Here is a 16,703-nt window from a genome sequence, read left to right as displayed (position 1 = left end):
CTACTATAACATTATATAATAACTCCTAATTTAGCATAATAATATTATTATATCTCCCAGTTTAGCAATTTCTGCTCATAATCTACCCTTTTTCTGCCCCCCATACATATATCTCTTAAATCAAATCTTTTATGTATATTAATATAACATTTCAAAGCAACCTTCCACTATAAAACTATATAATAATTCCTAATTTAACATTGATTCAACTCATAGTCTGTAGTTGTTAAGTAAGTCACCCCAATTTCTCAACCTTTCTTTGTTAACCCAAAGATGCTTTTTCAAGAGGCAACTGGATTTTATGTTTTTTCTTTGAATATATCTTTCCCTTCTCATCCAAGAAGCTTCTTCAGCTCTGACTGGATGGGGAGGAGGAGGTTAATGAAAGGATTTATAAATTCCACACCTTCCAGTCAGAGCTGAAGAAGCTCCTGGAACCAGAAAGCCCAGTTGCTTCTTGAAAAAAAGCACCTGTGAGACAACCATGATCTGGATGACTGAGAGTCTCTGTAGACGTATCTATTTGTTAAGCAAATCCTTGCAGTTTTTAAATGAATCACTCCGCGGTTAAGCGAATCTAGCTTTCCCTATGGCCTTTGCTTGGCTGAGAGGCTCTGAGAGGAGGGATCACGTGATTCGGGGACCTTACAGCCATCCTAAATAATACATGCCGGTTGCCAAGCCCCCAGATTTTAATGATGTGACTGGGGGGATATCGCACCACGTAAGTTCGCGTCTGGACAGACAGTCTGACCTGGCGGACTCCCGGGCAGGGAGGGAGGGAGGCTGACATGGAATCCAAGTCCTGTCCTCAAATGCGGAGCAGAAGGATTTGCCTGCCTCGAGCCTGTGTGAAAGTTTCATGAGAGGTGGTGGCTTAGGTCTCCCTCCCCGGGCGGGCTTGGGACTTCTCTCGGTGGGAAAGGGACAAAGCCCTGACACGCCTCTCCTCTGCCTTTGCCCTGTCAGGAGGACGGACGAGGCCAACGGAGGAAGAAAGCACCAGCTGAGAGGAGCGGCCTTGTGGAGCAGCCCTGCCCACCTCAGGCGTGGCTTCCCCAGAGAGACGGCGGCGGGAAGGAAATCCCAGCTACTCTGTGGCTGCAGAAGAGCTGCCCACAAATAGGATGAGCCGGAGCCGAAGGGGACCATGTGAAAGGGGAATGCCCAGAGGGAGAATCGGGGAGAAGGAGGGAACAAGCGGCGCCCGCGAGACGCTTCCAGAGCACGTAGAGTCCTTCAGCATAGATGGAAAACGCGGGAATCCCCGAAGAAGAAGAATCCACCAGGGAGAAAAGAAATATGAATGCACAGAATGTGAAAAACTCTTCAAAACTGATCAGCAGCTTCAAAACCATCGGAGAACCCACTCAGGAGAAAAACCATATCAGTGCCAGGAATGTGGAAAGAGCTTCAGTGTGAGGGGAAATCTTTGTAGACATCAAATAATTCACACCGGAGAAAAACCATATCAATGTGTGGAATGTGGAAAGAGCTTCACTCTGAGGAGAACTCTTGATAATCATCAAAGAATTCACACAGGAGAAAAACCTTATAAATATGGGTATTGTGGAAAGAGCTTTACTCAGGGTGTTCATCTCCATGAACATGAAAGAATTCACACTGGCGAAAAACTATATAAATGCCGGGATTGTCAAAAGAGTTTCAATCAGATGGGCAGTTTTAATAAACATCAAAGAATTCACACTGGAGAAAAACCCTACAAATGCCTGGATTGTGGAAAGAGTTTTACTCAGGGTGGACACCTCCGTGAACATCAAAGAATTCACACAGGAGAAAAACCATATAAATGCCTGGAGTGTGGAAAGAGCTTTACTCAGGCTGTTCACCTCCGTGAACATCAAAGAATTCACACTGGAGAAAAACCATATAAATGCCTGGAGTGTGGAAAGAACTTTACTCTGGGTGGACAACTCCGTCAACATCAAAGAATTCACACAGGAGAAAAACCGTATAAATGCCTGGAGTGTGGAAGGAGCTTTGCTCGGGATGGAAACCTCCGTCTTCATCAAATAATTCACACTGGAGAAAAACCCTACAAATGTCTGGAGTGTGGAAAGAGCTTTACTCTGGGCGGACACCTCCGTCAACATCAAAGAATTCACATTGGAGAAAAACCCTACAAATGCCTGGAGTGTGGAAAGAGCTTTGCTCGGGATGAACACCTCCGTCAACATCAAAGAATTCACACAGGAGAAAAACCATATAAATGTGTGGAATGTGGAAAGAGCTTTACTCAGAGTGGACACCTCTGTGCACATAAAAGAATTCACACAGGAGAAAAACCCTACAAATGCCTGGAGTGTGGAAAGAGCTTTGCTCGGGATGGATACCTCCATCAACATCAAAGAGTTCACACAGGAGAAAAACCCTATAAATGCCTGGAGTGTGGAAAGACCTTTTCTGACGTTGGAAGCCTCCGTCTCCATCAAAGAATTCACACTGGAGAAAAACCCTACAAATGCCTACAGTGTGGAAAGAGCTTTACTCTGGGTGGACACCTCCGTCGACATCAAAGAATTCACATTGGAGGAAAACCCTACAAATGCCTGGAGTGTGGAAAGAACTTTGCTCGGGATGGATACCTTCGTCAACATCAAAGAATTCACACAGGAGAAAAACCATATAAATGTCTGGAGTGTGGAAAGAGTTTTATTCAGGGTGTTCATCTCCGTCAACATCAACGAATTCACACGGGAGAAAAACCATATAAATGTCTGGAGTGTGGAAAGAGCTTTACTCAGGATGTTCACCTCCGTCAACATCAAAGAATTCACACAGGAGAAAAACCCTATAAATGCCTGGAGTGTGGAAAGACCTTTACTGAGGTTGGAAATCTCCATCTCCATCAAAGAATTCACACTGGAGAAAAGCCCTACAAATGCCTTGAGTGTGGAAAGAGCTTTACTCTTGGTGGACACCTCCGTCAACATCAAAAAATTCACATTGGAGACAAACTTTAGAAATGCCTGAAATGTGGAAAGAGCTTTGCTCGGGATGGACACCTTCGTCAACGTCAAAGAATTCACACAGGAGAAAAACCATATAAAACCTGTAGTGTGGAAAGAGTTTTATTGACAGTGGAAACCTCTACCGACATCAAAGGATTAATTATGATTCACTAAGATTCAACCTTTTACAGAGAAGAAAATTTAGAAATGTACGGAGTGGGAAAAATCCTTAGGAACAAATGGAAATAACCAAAACTATGTAAGAATCTACATGGGAGAGGAACCTTATAAATGGATACAGCATGGCTAACATGTTTCAGTAATCAGCAAAATCTGTTCAGCTGTGGATGAAGTGCTCCAAAGTTTGTCAAGGTATAAGAAATTACTTCAATATTTATTACTAACGTAATTAAACCCAAAAAGGCAGGTGTGTGGAAACTTACAATTCAGGGGTTTTAGTATTGTTTTACTGCTGTTATATAAAAGGAACATTTTACTCTCTCCTTTATTCTTTATTCTTATGGTTTGTTTAGCAGTTTTGCAGTTCTATGTTACCTCATAGTGTCAGCGTTTCAGCGCTGACATAGAAAAGGGAGGATGAAGCCTGAACTTTTGCCTGCTAAATCCCTTTGAAGATTCGGTCTCCTTGGAGATGAGGAGGGGGGGGAAACATTCCTGTGAACTGACGGAAAAGGAATCAGGAGAGTGACTTGGAAGATAGCCAATGAGAAGCAGAGAATTGGGGATCAGAAAGGGAGGGATTGGGGGGCAAAGGTCAGTATTGACCGCGGACGAGCCAGGATTCGGTTGCTGTACTCGAATAAAGAGTAAATTTCCTTAAAGATGGGCAGTTTGGAAGTTCATTTATTTTGAGATAGCATCGAAGCTTGACACATAGTTTAATTTGAATTATATTACAAATTATTAAGTGTTTTGCCTCATCACCTTTTTCTTACAAATGAGTCCACATCTTGCAGATTGTGCAAGGGATATGAGTGCAACAGTATTCAATTGTACATTCTTATATCATTGCAAATTTAATTTGTTATATTACTTAGCAAGGTTGGCCAGGGTCAGTCTTTCCCTTTCAGTAATAGAGCTTCATGCTGAAGCCAACCTTCAACAGCAACAGCCCCTTTATCTTCTCTTCTTGGCTCTGTAAATATACCCCAAGTATGAACTCCTTGCATCTCAGCCTTTCCATTTTGGCTGGAATACATCTCTCCCAACACAGTTGATGGGCAGCAAGCAGAGAAAGCCAGATGTATGCCACAGTATCCAAAGCTGCTTCCTCTCAGGTGTCAGTCTCAGTGCCAAATGTAACCCCTCTCTCCAAAGTAACTTTACGACCCAGCTTTAGAGACCTTGTTAAGTTTTGCCAATTACTGACTAGCACTTTTCTTTCATCCTCATCTAAAGTTAAACAAATAAGCGATGTCAAAAGAAAAAAGCAGAAACTTTAGGGTGTTCCTGTGAGCTATGTTGAAAACGTGTGGGATGGAGGCCAAGGCGTGGAATAAAAAATGAAGTCCAACTTCTTGCTAATAAATCATAAATGAAGCCAGTCAGGACAGGATCTGTGTCTTCAAGAATCTTGAATCTTGAATCTTCAAGAATCCAAATGGGGAATTGCTTATTATCGGAGAAAATTGCATGATCACACCCTGCCTTTTTTGAAGAGCAACGTGACAAGAGGAATTAAAATGGCTGTCCAGAGTTCAAGGAAGATTTCAATTAAACACACTGAGCCACTGTATATCTGCTGTGAAAAATTAAATTCCCTGCTTGAGATGATCCCAAAACAAAAGAAAATAAGTCTGCATTAGGGGCATGAGGTTTTTCTCCCAATTACTGTGATCACCCTCTAGAATAGTGTCTACTTTTTCAAGTCCCATATTTCAAAAACTAGAGTGGAAAATGGAAAGCATATAGGCTCAGGAACCAGATGGATATTGATAGTCTTGAACTCTGGGCCCATGTAACAAAATGAAATTCAATTGTGAGAAAAGTTAAGTTTTACCTAGACAAGAGAAAGCAAATGTACAGGTAAGGAGACCAATAAAAAGCATGTCTTAAGTACAATTAAGAAAAACATGTTATTAGCTTGTTAATAAGCCACATCAAGGGAACTATGATAGAAACTAAGGCCTCCTTCAGAAACCGGATTTTGACTAGATGAGGATGAAAGAAAAGTGCTAAAGTTAAGCAAACAAATAAATAAGGGATGTTAAAAAGAAAAAAGCAGAAACTTTAGGGTGTCCCTGTGAGCTATTTTGAAAATGTGTGGAATGGAGGCCAAGGAGTGGAATTTAAAATAAAGTCCAACTTCTTGCTAATAGCTCATAAATGAAGCTAATCAGGACATGATCTGTGTAAGATCTTCAAGAATCCAAACGGAGAATTGCTTATTATTGGAGCAAGACAAAAGAAAACAAAATCAAACCAGGTCCCGCAACCCAGAAATAAACTGGGAAAATCTCCCAAGGAAACATGATATCTAAAAATAAAATTTAACATGGGTCAAGGAAGAACTTGTGAGTAATCTGCATTCAGGTTTGGAAAACTTTATTAAAGGCAAAGCTGGTTTGGTGAAGGAGAGTAATACTTTCCAAATAATACAGAAAGAGCTAACTGAATTTTTATGGAGGAAGCCATAGCCAGGAAAAAGGCAGGAGAAATATATGGACCAAAATGTGTTTCAGAAAGAAAACAGCTTTATTAGTAATTTCCTGGAGCAAAATTAGAAATGAATACACTCCCCCCCCCAAAAAAAATTGAGGTGAATCTACTGGATCCAGAGCAATCTGTGGACTGCAGTGGTGCATGATCAGTTGTGTATTGCATGAACACCATGCAAACCTGGCCTTTTTTGAGGAGCAAAACAGAGGAATGTAAAAGACTGTCCAGCATTCGAGGAAGAATTAAACATACTGAGCCAGTGTATGTCTGCTGAGAAAAAATTAAATTCTCTGCTTGAAATGATCCCAAAATAAACTGAAAGTAAGTCTGCATTAGGGGCATGGGTTTTTTCTCCCTCTAGAATAGTGTCTACTTTTTCAAGTCCCATATTTCAAAAATGAGTGGAAAATGGAAAACATATTAAAGAGTAAGGACAAAATGATAAGTGTGGTGGGTTGATAACCATCTGTCTACACAGTATTTTTCAAACTCAGCAACTCTTAAGATGCTTGGACTTCAATTCCCAGAATTCCCCAACCAGCATGACTCGCTGGGGAATTTTGAGAATTGAAGTCCACACATCTTAAGAGTTGCTGAGTTTGGAAGACACTGCTCTAATAGCAGGAATTTTTTTACCACAGAAAAAGGGAAAAATAGGAAGATGTGTGAAGGGTTATAAAATTATCCCCAAAAATCCACATTTAAACTGCTAGTTTAGAAGAAAAGGATATTTTAAATGGAACCTCTGCAAGATTGTTACTGTCGATCAAAAACCCTATGTGGATTGTAGACAATTTAGCTGAAGAGTCTTTGGAATTTGAAGATTTAGCTACAGACAATTAATCTCTACCTATAGATGGTTTCTCTGTGAATTCTCTTTTTCAATAATCCTAAATATCTGGTAACAGAAAAGAATTTTTTGCAGGTTCTTGGACTTCCTTAAACTCTGGAAAATATTATAGAGAAAATTTGTTTTGGAAAGAACAAGTGTAATATTCACATTCAAGGTTGTTAGCACCAACTGCCTGTGGAGATTTCCTTATCCCAAGAGCCAAAGGTAACCTCTATCTAAAATATATTATACCGGCCACTGTGAAGTACAACAGAATACTATATATATATATAAAATTTGTATGCCGCCCTATCTCCAAGGACTCAGGGTGGCTCACAACAACAATCAACCAAGCAAGTGTTAAAATCCACAAATATACACAAAAATATGAAAAGTTTAAAAAATTTTAAAACATACTACCCCATCAGTCCAGGCTGGGGGACATAAATAGCCAGGTTTTCAATTCACGGTGGAAGGCGCTTGAGTGTCTGTGTGTAGGGCATCTTGGTCCAAGTATGGGTGCTTCTGGTGCACCAGGCGAAACTGGGCAAACGCCCCCCTGGTCACGGCCGTGATATGATCCTCCAAACTCACCTGTGAATCCAAGAGGATGCCCAAGTTGCGCGCCCTGTCTACGGGGGGCAACACCTTGCCCCCCATAGACAGCATTGGAACGTCTCGCTCGGCCTGAGATGCCGGTATCCACAGCCACTCTCTATTGGGACATCACGTTGAGGGCATCACTAGGCTGGTTCGGGGTGGATATAAAAAGGTGGGTATCATCAGCGTACTGATGATACCCCACCCCAAAACCACGGATGATCTCTCCCAGCGGCTTCATGTAAATGTTGAGCAGAAGGGGCAAGAGGACCGACCCCTGGGGCACCCCACAAGTGAGGGGCCTCATGGCCGACCTCTGCCCCCAAGCCAACACCACTTGTGTACTACCCGAGAGGTAGAAGGCAAACCACTGTAAAACGGTGCCACCCACTCCCAATCCCTCGAGGCGTCACAGCATGATACTATGGTCGATGGTATCAAAAGCCACCGAGAGATCTAATAGCACCAGGACCAAGGAATGACCCCTGTCCCGAGCCCTCCACAGAGCATCCACCAGCGTGACCAATGCTGTCTCCGTGCTGTAACCGGGCCTGTAGTCCGATTGGCACGGGTCTAGGTAATCTGCTTCATCCAGGGCCACTGGAAACTGACGTGCCACCACGCTCTCAACAAACTTCGCCATAAACCAGCCAGGAGGGACACGGGTCCAGTATGCAAGTGCACTCAGCTTCCTCATGATCCTGTCCACTTCCTCCGGGGTAACAGGGTCAAACTCTTCCCAGATAACAAGAACCGCCGCCTCCCCACAGTCCGACCCTGCCCAGTCAGAGTCCAAGCTGTCCCGAATCTGAGCGATCTTGTCCCGCAGATGTTGACTAAACTCCTCGGCTCGCCCCTGCAAAGGGTCCTCCCCTGCCCTCTGATACAGGAGGGAGCGGGATACCCTAAACAGGGCAGCCGGGCGATTATCTGCGGATGCGATGAGGGCAGAGAAGTATGTACGCTTCGCCGCTGCCATCGCCTCCAGGTAAGACCGTGTGCACGATCTTAGCTGGGCTCGGTCAGATTCGGATCAACTAGTTCTCCAACAGATCTCTAGGCCTCTTCTCCTGCACTTCATCCCCTGGAGCTCCTCAGTATACCAAGGGGCAAGCCGGGGACTGCGCCAGGTCAGAGGCCTCAAAGGCACGACACGGTCGAGAGCCCCAGCAGCCGCCCTATCCCAGGCCTCCACCAGGGTCTCGACCAGTGCGTGGGAGAGAGAGAGAGGGATCATCCCAAGCTCTGTCTGGAACCTCTCCGGGTCCATCAGGCGCCTGGGGCGGAACCAGATGGTCGGTTCCGCATCCCAGCAAGGTGGGGTGGCATTCTGGAAGTCCAACCGGAGGAGATGATGGTCGGTCCATGACAGAGGAGAAACAACAAATACCCCCCCCCCACCGAGCATAACATGCCACTGCTATGAGATAAAAACAAGATCGGGTGTGTACCCTCCCTCATGAGTCGGTCCCTGAATAATCTGAGTCAGGTCCATGGCCGCCATAGATGCCATGAACTCCCGAGCCACCCATGCCCCCCCACCCAGGGAAGGCAGGTTGAAGTCTCCCAGCACCATAAGTCTGGGGAGCTCCACTACCAATCCGACAGGGCGTCGAGTAGGCCAGGCAAGGCCTCTGCCATGCAGCTGGGAGATAAGTATGTGATCAGCAGGCCCAACTGACCCTGTGGACCCCATCTCATGAGGAGGGTTTCGCATCCGTCTATCTGCGGAACAGTGACCTCCCACGGACTAATGGCTTCCCTTATAACAACCGCCGCCCCATCTCCCCTTCCCTGGGCCCTCTGTTGGTGCAGCACCCAGAAGCCTGGTGGGCAAAGTTCAGTCAGAGGGACACCTCCCTCTGAGCCCAACCAGGTTTCCATAATGCAAGCCAGCTCTGCGTTTTCCTCCTCAATCAAATCCCAAATGAGGGGAGCTTTGTGTACCACAGACCTGGCATTAAAATAGACCAACCGGAGCCCAGTGTCCCCGTCTCTCAAACCCCCAGGAAGTCGGATGGAAGCAGGAGGGTCGGAGTATGCCACCACTCGAAGACAGCAGGGGTGCGCTCCCGAGTTTTGATACAGCCCTCCATTCATCCACCTGCTTTTCATAAGTTGAAAACCATGTGACTATGCCACTTAGGGTTGCCTATTATGGCAGTCCCAGTTCCGGTTGTTAAGTGAGGACTTTGTGGTTATTAACAAAGGACTTTATGTGACCATAACTTCCAATTTCCTGCTGGGTTTCCCCATTGGCTTTGCAAAAAAAAAATCCCAGGACAATGGGATGCCGCAATGGTCAGAACTGTGAGCCAGTTGCTGAATGCCTGAAACACAAATGTGACTATGTCAGACTTTCTGCTGGCTTCCCCATTGATTTTGCTTGTTTGAAGTCAACAAGCTGAAAATTATGATCACATGACTTCTTGAAACGAACAGCCAGAATTGTGGAGTGATCACTGAGCTTCGGAAGCACAATTAGGTGGCTGCAGAGGTATTGCGATGGCCACAACTTGGCGGATCAATCGTAAGTATCATTCTTTCAGTGCCATTGTCACTGAAGAAGTGGTCATGAAGCAAGGACTTCCTATATAGCACCAAAGACTTTCATACCTGGGGTGGGGGTGGAATTCAGTCTTTTACTTTCTAACCTGGTGCCTTAACCACTATGGACCAAAAATTTTGCTTTAAATCTAAATTCCCTCCCTAAAGGAGGGAAAGGGAGGAGAGGAAACTTTTGACAGTTTGAAACTTAAAATGCTAGACCTGAAGCTTTGATGGCCTCTTTAGCCATAGAACAAGTATGATATGGGTAGTCCTTGAGTTACAACAATTCTTTTAGTGACCATTTGAAGTTACAAGGACACTAAAGAAAGGGACTTGTGTCTGTTTTTCACAGTTATGGCCATTGCAGCATCCCCCTCGACGCTTGGCAATTGAATCATATTTATGACAGTTGCAATGTCCTGGGGTCATGTGATCCCCTTTTGCGACCTGACAAGGAAAGTCAATGGGGAAGTCAGATTCACTTAACAACCATGTTATTAATTGCAATGATTCACTTAACAAGAATGGGAGGAAATTTCATAAAATGGGGCGAAGCTCACTTAAAAACGGTCTTGTTTAGCAACATAATTTTTGTGGTTGTAAGTTGAGAACGACCTGTATTTAAAGACAAACTTCAGACTGAAGGAAATAAAATTTAAAAAATTGTTGCAATCATTCACCAGCACAGGTTGAAGCAAGATAAGAAGAAAACAGCAGGTTTCACACACGGAGTGGTCAAAAAAGTCAACATGGCAATCCCAACAGTGTAACAAAGGTCGATCTGTGGAGCAGAAATACGTGGTTTCTGTGTGCAATACATTAAATCTATCTATCTATTCTATCTATCTATCTATCCAGGTAGTCCTTGACTTATGACACAGTTGGGACCAGAATTTCAGTTCAATGCAATTGTTAAGTGAGTCTTCCCAATATCTCAACCTTTCTTTGTTAACCTAAAGGTGCTTTTTTTAAAGAGGCAACTGGACTTTTATGTTTTTTCTTTGAAGACATTTCCCCTCTCATCCAAGAAGCTTCTTCAGCTCTGACTGGATGGTGGGGAACGGAATTCTTCAGTCAGAGTTGAAGAAGCTTCTTGGATGAGAAGCGAAACGTCTTCAAAGAAAAACCAGAAAGTCCAGTTACCTCTTGGAAAAAAAAAAAGCACCTTTGGGACAACAATGGCCGGGATGACTGAAAAGTCTCCGATTGTTAAGCAAATCCTTGCAGTTTTTAAATGAATGGCTCCACGGAGTTCAGCGAATCCAGCTTTCCCTTGGCTGAGAGGCTCTGAGAGGAGGTGATCACGTGACTCGGGGACGTTACGGCCATCTTAAATAATACACGCCGGCTGCCAAGCGCCCGGATTTTAATGACGTCACTGGGAGGCTATCGCAAGGCGTAAGTGCGAGGACTGGCCTGAGGGACACCCGGTGCAGGTACGGCGCAGGGGACGCTTTAAGACTACCAGGCAGAGAAGGAAGATGACGGGGAGCCCGAGGCCCGGCCAGAAAAGCGGGGCGGAAGGATTTCCCTTCAGCCTTTTCTTAAGCTCAGCACAGACCGAGAAAAAGGACAGGCGGGAGAAGAAAAAAAACCGCTCCCCATTTTCCTGCTGAGTCTTCAGCGTTGCAATCCTGGGATACGCTGAAGGCTTTTGGGCGGGGAGGGGGGAGGCGACGACACGGAGGGTCTGGCTGCCTTCGTGGACGCCCGGTGCAGGTAGCGCGCACAGGACGCTTTAAGAGGCGTCTCCAACCTTGGCAACTTTAAGACTTACGGACTTCAACTCCCAGGATTCCTCACTCAGAAGCAAAGCGGGCTGAGGAATTCTGGGAGTTGAAGTCCACAAGTCTTAAAGTTGCCAAGGTTGGCGATCCCTGCTTTAAGATTCCCGGGCAGGGAAGAAGGGAGGGAGGCTGACGGGGAGCGCGAGGCCCGGCCTGAAAGATTTTCCCGCCTCCAGCCTGCCTGAGAGGCCCGTGAGAGGAGGAGGCTTCGGCCTTCCTCCCTGGGCGGGCTTGGGACTCCTCGCGGGGGAGAAGAGAACGAAGCCCTGATGCGCCTCTCCTCCTCCTTCGCCCCTTCAGGAGGACCGACGAGCCCGGCTGAGGAAGAAAGCGCCGGCCGAGAGGAGAGGAGCCGCCTCGCCCACCTTTACATCAATAGTAGATGTGGGTAATGAGATAAATAGGGAAAGCCTTCTTGAGGGGTTTATATAGCTATGATGCTCTCCCTCTTCCTTCAATTACATCTTACCTCAGCCTGACCAATCTTGCCTGCTACTTAAGGAAAAGGCCCCTAAGCAGCGTAATATTATACATCTTGTTCACCCAAAGGTCATTCCTATACTGCCAGTAGGACTTACATCTTATTAAAATGTATGTTCCTCTTTTTTGAAGGTATGCCCTTTAGAGATATTCTGACTCCAACAAAGGGTAAATCCGAAGAATCTGGGGGCGAAATCTTTGTAGGTAATGGCAGTAAAGAAGTCAATGATGAATAAATGGCATTATAATTACGCTTTGTAGCAAAAGGACTGAGAGAAAAGGAGGGAAAGGGAGGAGAGGACCCTTTTGACATTTTGACACTTAAAATCCTGAATTTGAAGCTTTGATGGCCACCCTCTTCAGTCATAGAGCAAGAATGATACGGGTAGTCCTTGAGTTACAAAAATTCATTTAGTGACCATTTGAAGTTACAAGGGCACTGAAAAAAGGGACTTGTGTCTGTTTTTCACAGTTATGGCCATGGCAGTATCTCCGTTGTCATGTGATCGAAATTCAGATGCTGGGCAATTGAATCATATTTATGACAGTTGCAATGTCCTGGACTGATGTGATCCCCTCCATCTGTGGAGCAGAAATATGTAGTTTCTGTGTGCAATACATTAAATCTATTTACTTACCTACCTACCCACCTACCTACCCATCCATCCATCCAGGTTGACTTATGACACAGTTGGGACCAAAATTTCCATTGCTAAGCAATGCAGTTGTTAAGTAAGTCACCCCGATTTCTCAACCTTTCTTTGTTAATCCGAAGGTGCTTTTTCAAGAGGCAACTGGACTTTATGTTTTTTCTTTGAATATATCTTTCCCTTCTCATCCAAGAAGCTTCTTCAGCTCTGACTGGATGGGGAGGAGGAGGTTAATGAAAGGATTTATAAATTCCACACCTTCCAGTCAGAGCTGAAGAAGCTCCTGGAACCAGAAAGCCCAGTTGTTTCTTGAAAAAAAGCACCTTTGAGATAACCATGACCTGGATGACTGAGAGTCTCTGTAGACATCTCTATTTGCAAATCCTTGCAGTTTTTAAATGAATCACTCCACGGTTAAGCGAATCTAGCTTTCCCTATGGACTTTGCTTTGCTGAGAGGCTCTGAGAGGGGGGAATACGTGATTAGGGGACGTTGCAGCCATCCTAAATAATACGTGAGAGTTGCCAAGCGCCCGGATTTAAATGACGTCACTGGGAGGATATCGCACCGTGTCACTGTGAGTCTGGATGGGGGTCTGGCCTGGCGGTCTCCCAGGTAGGAAGGGAGGGAGGCTGATGTGGAACCGAGTCCTGCCCTGAAATGAGGGGCGGAAAGATTTGCCTGCTTCCAGCCTGCGTGAAAATTCCGTGAGAAATAGTATCTTAGGTCTCCCTCCCCGGGCGGGCTTGGGACTTTTCTCAGTGCCAAAGGGACAAAGTCCTGACACGCCTCTCCTCCGCCTTTGCCCTTTCAGGAGGAGCCTGGCAGAGGAAGAAAGCACCAGCCGAGAGGACAGGAGCGGCCTCGTGGAGCAGCCCTGCCCACTTCAGACCCGGCTTCCCCAGGGAGGTGGCGGGGGAAAGAAAATCCTGACTGCTCTGTGGCTGCAGAAGAGCCGCCCACAAATAGGATGAGCTGGAGCCAAAGAGGACCACGTGAAAGGGGGATGCCCAGAAGGAGAATCGGGGAGAAGGAGAGAAGAAGCAGTGCCCCCGAGACTCTTCCGGAGCACGTAGAGTCCTTCGGCATAGATGGAAAAGGCGGGAATCCCCAAAGAAGAAGAACCCACCAGGAAGAAAAGAAATACGAATGCACAGAATGTGAAAAACTCTTCAAAACTAATCAGCAGCTTCAAAACCATCTGAGAACCCACTCAAGAGAAAAACCATATACATGCCTGGATTGTGGAAAGAGTTTTACTCAGGGTGGACACCTCCATGAACATCAAAGAATTCACAAAGGAGAAAAACCGTATAAATGCCTGGAGTGTGGAAAGAGCTTTACTGTGGGAGGAGAACTCCGTCAACATCAAAGTATTCACACAGGAGAAAAACCATATCAGTGCCAGGAATGTGGAAAGAGCTTCAGTGTGAGGGGAAATCTTGATAATCATCAACGAATTCACACAGGAGAAAAACCATATCAGTGCCAGGAATGTGGAAAGAGCTTCAGTGTGAGAGGAAATCTTGATAATCATCAAAGAATTCACATAGGAGAAAAACCGTACAAATGCCTGGATTGTGGAAAGAGTTTTACTCAGAGCGGACACCTCCGTGAACATCAAAGAATTCACACAGGAGAAAAACCATATAAATGTCTGGAGTGTGGAAAGAGCTTTACTCTGGGTGGAAACCTCCGTCGACATCAAAGAATTCACATTGGAGGAAAACCATATAAATGCCTGGAGTGTGGAAAGAGCTTTACTCTGGGTGGACAACTCTGTCAACATCAAAGAATTCACATTGGAGGAAAACCATATAAATGCCTGGAGTGTGGAAAGAGCTTTATGCTGGGTGGACAACTCCGTCAACATCAAAGAATTCACACAGGAGAAAAACCCTATCAATGCCTTGAGTGTGGAAAGACATTTGTTCGGGATGAACACCTCCGTCAACATCAAAGAATTCACACTGGAGAAAAACCATATAAATGTCTGGAGTGTGGAAAGAGCTTTACTCGGGGTGTTAATCTCCGTCAACATCAAAGAATTCACACAGGAGAAAAACCATATAAATGTCTGGAGTGTGGAAAGAGCTTTACTCAGGGTTTTAATCTCCGTCAACATCAAAGAATTCACACAGGAGAAAAACCGTACAAATGCCTGGAGTGTGGAAAGAGCTTTACTGTGGGAGGAGAACTCCGTCAACATCAAAGAATTCACACAGGAGAAAAACCATATCAGTGCCAGGAATGTGGAAAGAGCTTCAATGTGAGGGGAAATCTTTATAAACATCAAAGAATTCACACAGGAGAAAAACCATATCAGTGCCAGGAATGTGGAAAGAGCTTCAATGTGAGGGGAAATCTTTATAAACATCAAAGAATTCACACAGGAGAAAAACCCTACAAATGCCTGGATTGTGAAAAGAGTTTTACTCAGGTTGGACACCTCCGTGAACATCAAAGAATTCACACAGGAGAAAAGCCCTATAAATGCCTGGAGTGTGGAAAGACCTTTACTGTTGGTGGACACCTCCGTCAACATCAAAAGATTCACATTGGAGAAAAACCCTACAAATGCCTGGATTGTGGAAAGAGTTTTACTCAGGCTGGACACCTCCGTGAACATCAAAGAATTCACACAGGAGAAAACCCATATAAATGTCTGGAGTGTGGAAAGAGCTTTACTCAGGGTGTTAATCTCCGTCAACATCAAAGAATTCACACAGGAGAAAAACCATATAAATGTCTGGAGTGTGGAAAGAGCTTTACTCAGGATGTTCATCTCCGTCAACATCAAAGAATTCACACAGGAGATAAACCATACAAATGCCTGGAGTGTGGAAAGACCTTTACTGTTGGTGGACACCTCCGTAAACATCAAAGAATTCACACAGGAGAAAAACCCTATAAATGCCTGGAGTGTGGAAAGAGCTTTATTGTGGGTGGACAACTCTGTCAACATCAAAGAATTCACACAGGGGAAAAACCATATCAGTGCCAGGAATGTGGAAAGAGCTTCAGTGTGAGGAGAAGTCTTGATAATCATCAAAGAATTCACACAGGAGAAAAACCCTACAAATGCCTGGATTGTGAAAAGAGTTTTACTCAGGTTGGACACCTCCATGAACATCAAAGAATTCACACAGGAGAAAAACCCTATAAATGCCTGGAGTTTGGAAAGACCTTTACTCTTGGTGGACACCTCCGTCAATATCAAAAAATTCACATTGGAGACAAACTTTAGAAATGCCTGAAATGTGGAAAGAGCTTTGCTCGGGATGGACATGTACGTCAACGTCAAAGAATTGACACAGGAGAAAAACCATATACCGTATTTTTCGGAGTATAAGACGCACCTTTTTACCCCTCAAAAGGGGGTGAAAATTTTGGTGCATCTTATACACCAAATGTAGCCCTGCCCACACACTGGCCCCCACCCTTTGGCCTGTGCCTCGCAGCAGTTACCTTCTTGCAAGCAAACAGCAAGAAAAAACAGCCCCTTTCAGCTTCAGCATAGGTTAATTAGCACATGTTGATTAGATCGGCCTCCCGACTCTCAGCTGTTTCGCGCAGGGCTCTGTTGCTAGCTGCAAAGAGTGCTGGAGCAGATTTTTTTTCCCCTAGCTATGCTGAAAAAACGAAACTGAAAGTAAAACAGGCTCTTGGCTGCAATGTGACAAAATGAGGCAGAGAGAGATTTCTTTTTCTTTTTGCTCACCGAAAAAGGTAGGATTCAAACAATGGGAAATTTAGGGCAAAAGAGGAGAGTTCAAGATTTTAAAACACAAAAGAAAAAAAGCTCTATTTAACTAGGAGTTAAGGTTTCAGTGGGGGAGGTAGTACTTTGAGGATAAGTAGATTAATCTAGTTTATGTTTGACTAAATGAAATACCTTGTATTTTGCTCTGGGAAGTCGGGGGGGGGAGGGTGGAATGAAGGGGGGTAAAGGGTGGGGGGAACGGGGGGGGAATTTTCTCCTTTTTGTAAACTTTTTAATTAAAAAAAAAGCTCTATTTAACTAGGGAATTGTAATAATTGAGATAATATTATTAATTGTATATTGTGTTGAAAGCAGAAATGGTTAAGTTGTCGTTTGGAGGAATATATGGGGAAAATTATTTGATTTATTATTGGTAAATATAATTAATTG

At 44.7% G+C, this 16,703-nt stretch overlaps 1 protein-coding gene across 1 annotated transcript; it reads left to right on the top strand.

Annotated features, from left to right (window-relative positions):
• Positions 1-982: 982 nt before the first annotated feature.
• Positions 983-16,050, top strand: LOC148114482 (uncharacterized). Its single transcript, XM_087889011.1, is given in 2 exon segments — positions 983-2,956; positions 13,754-16,050. Coding segments are annotated over 2 exon segments (3,978 nt in total). The 5' UTR covers positions 983-1,127; the 3' UTR covers positions 15,903-16,050.
• Positions 16,051-16,703: the final 653 nt, after the last annotated feature.

Source organism: Pantherophis guttatus, chromosome 3 (assembly GCF_059756535.1).
Source record: "Pantherophis guttatus breed Tessera chromosome 3, ASM5975653v1, whole genome shotgun sequence".
Taxonomy (NCBI): Eukaryota; Metazoa; Chordata; class Lepidosauria; order Squamata; family Colubridae; genus Pantherophis; species Pantherophis guttatus.
Note: the sequence above shows the minus strand (reverse complement) of the source record. Positions and strands in the feature narration are given on the sequence as shown.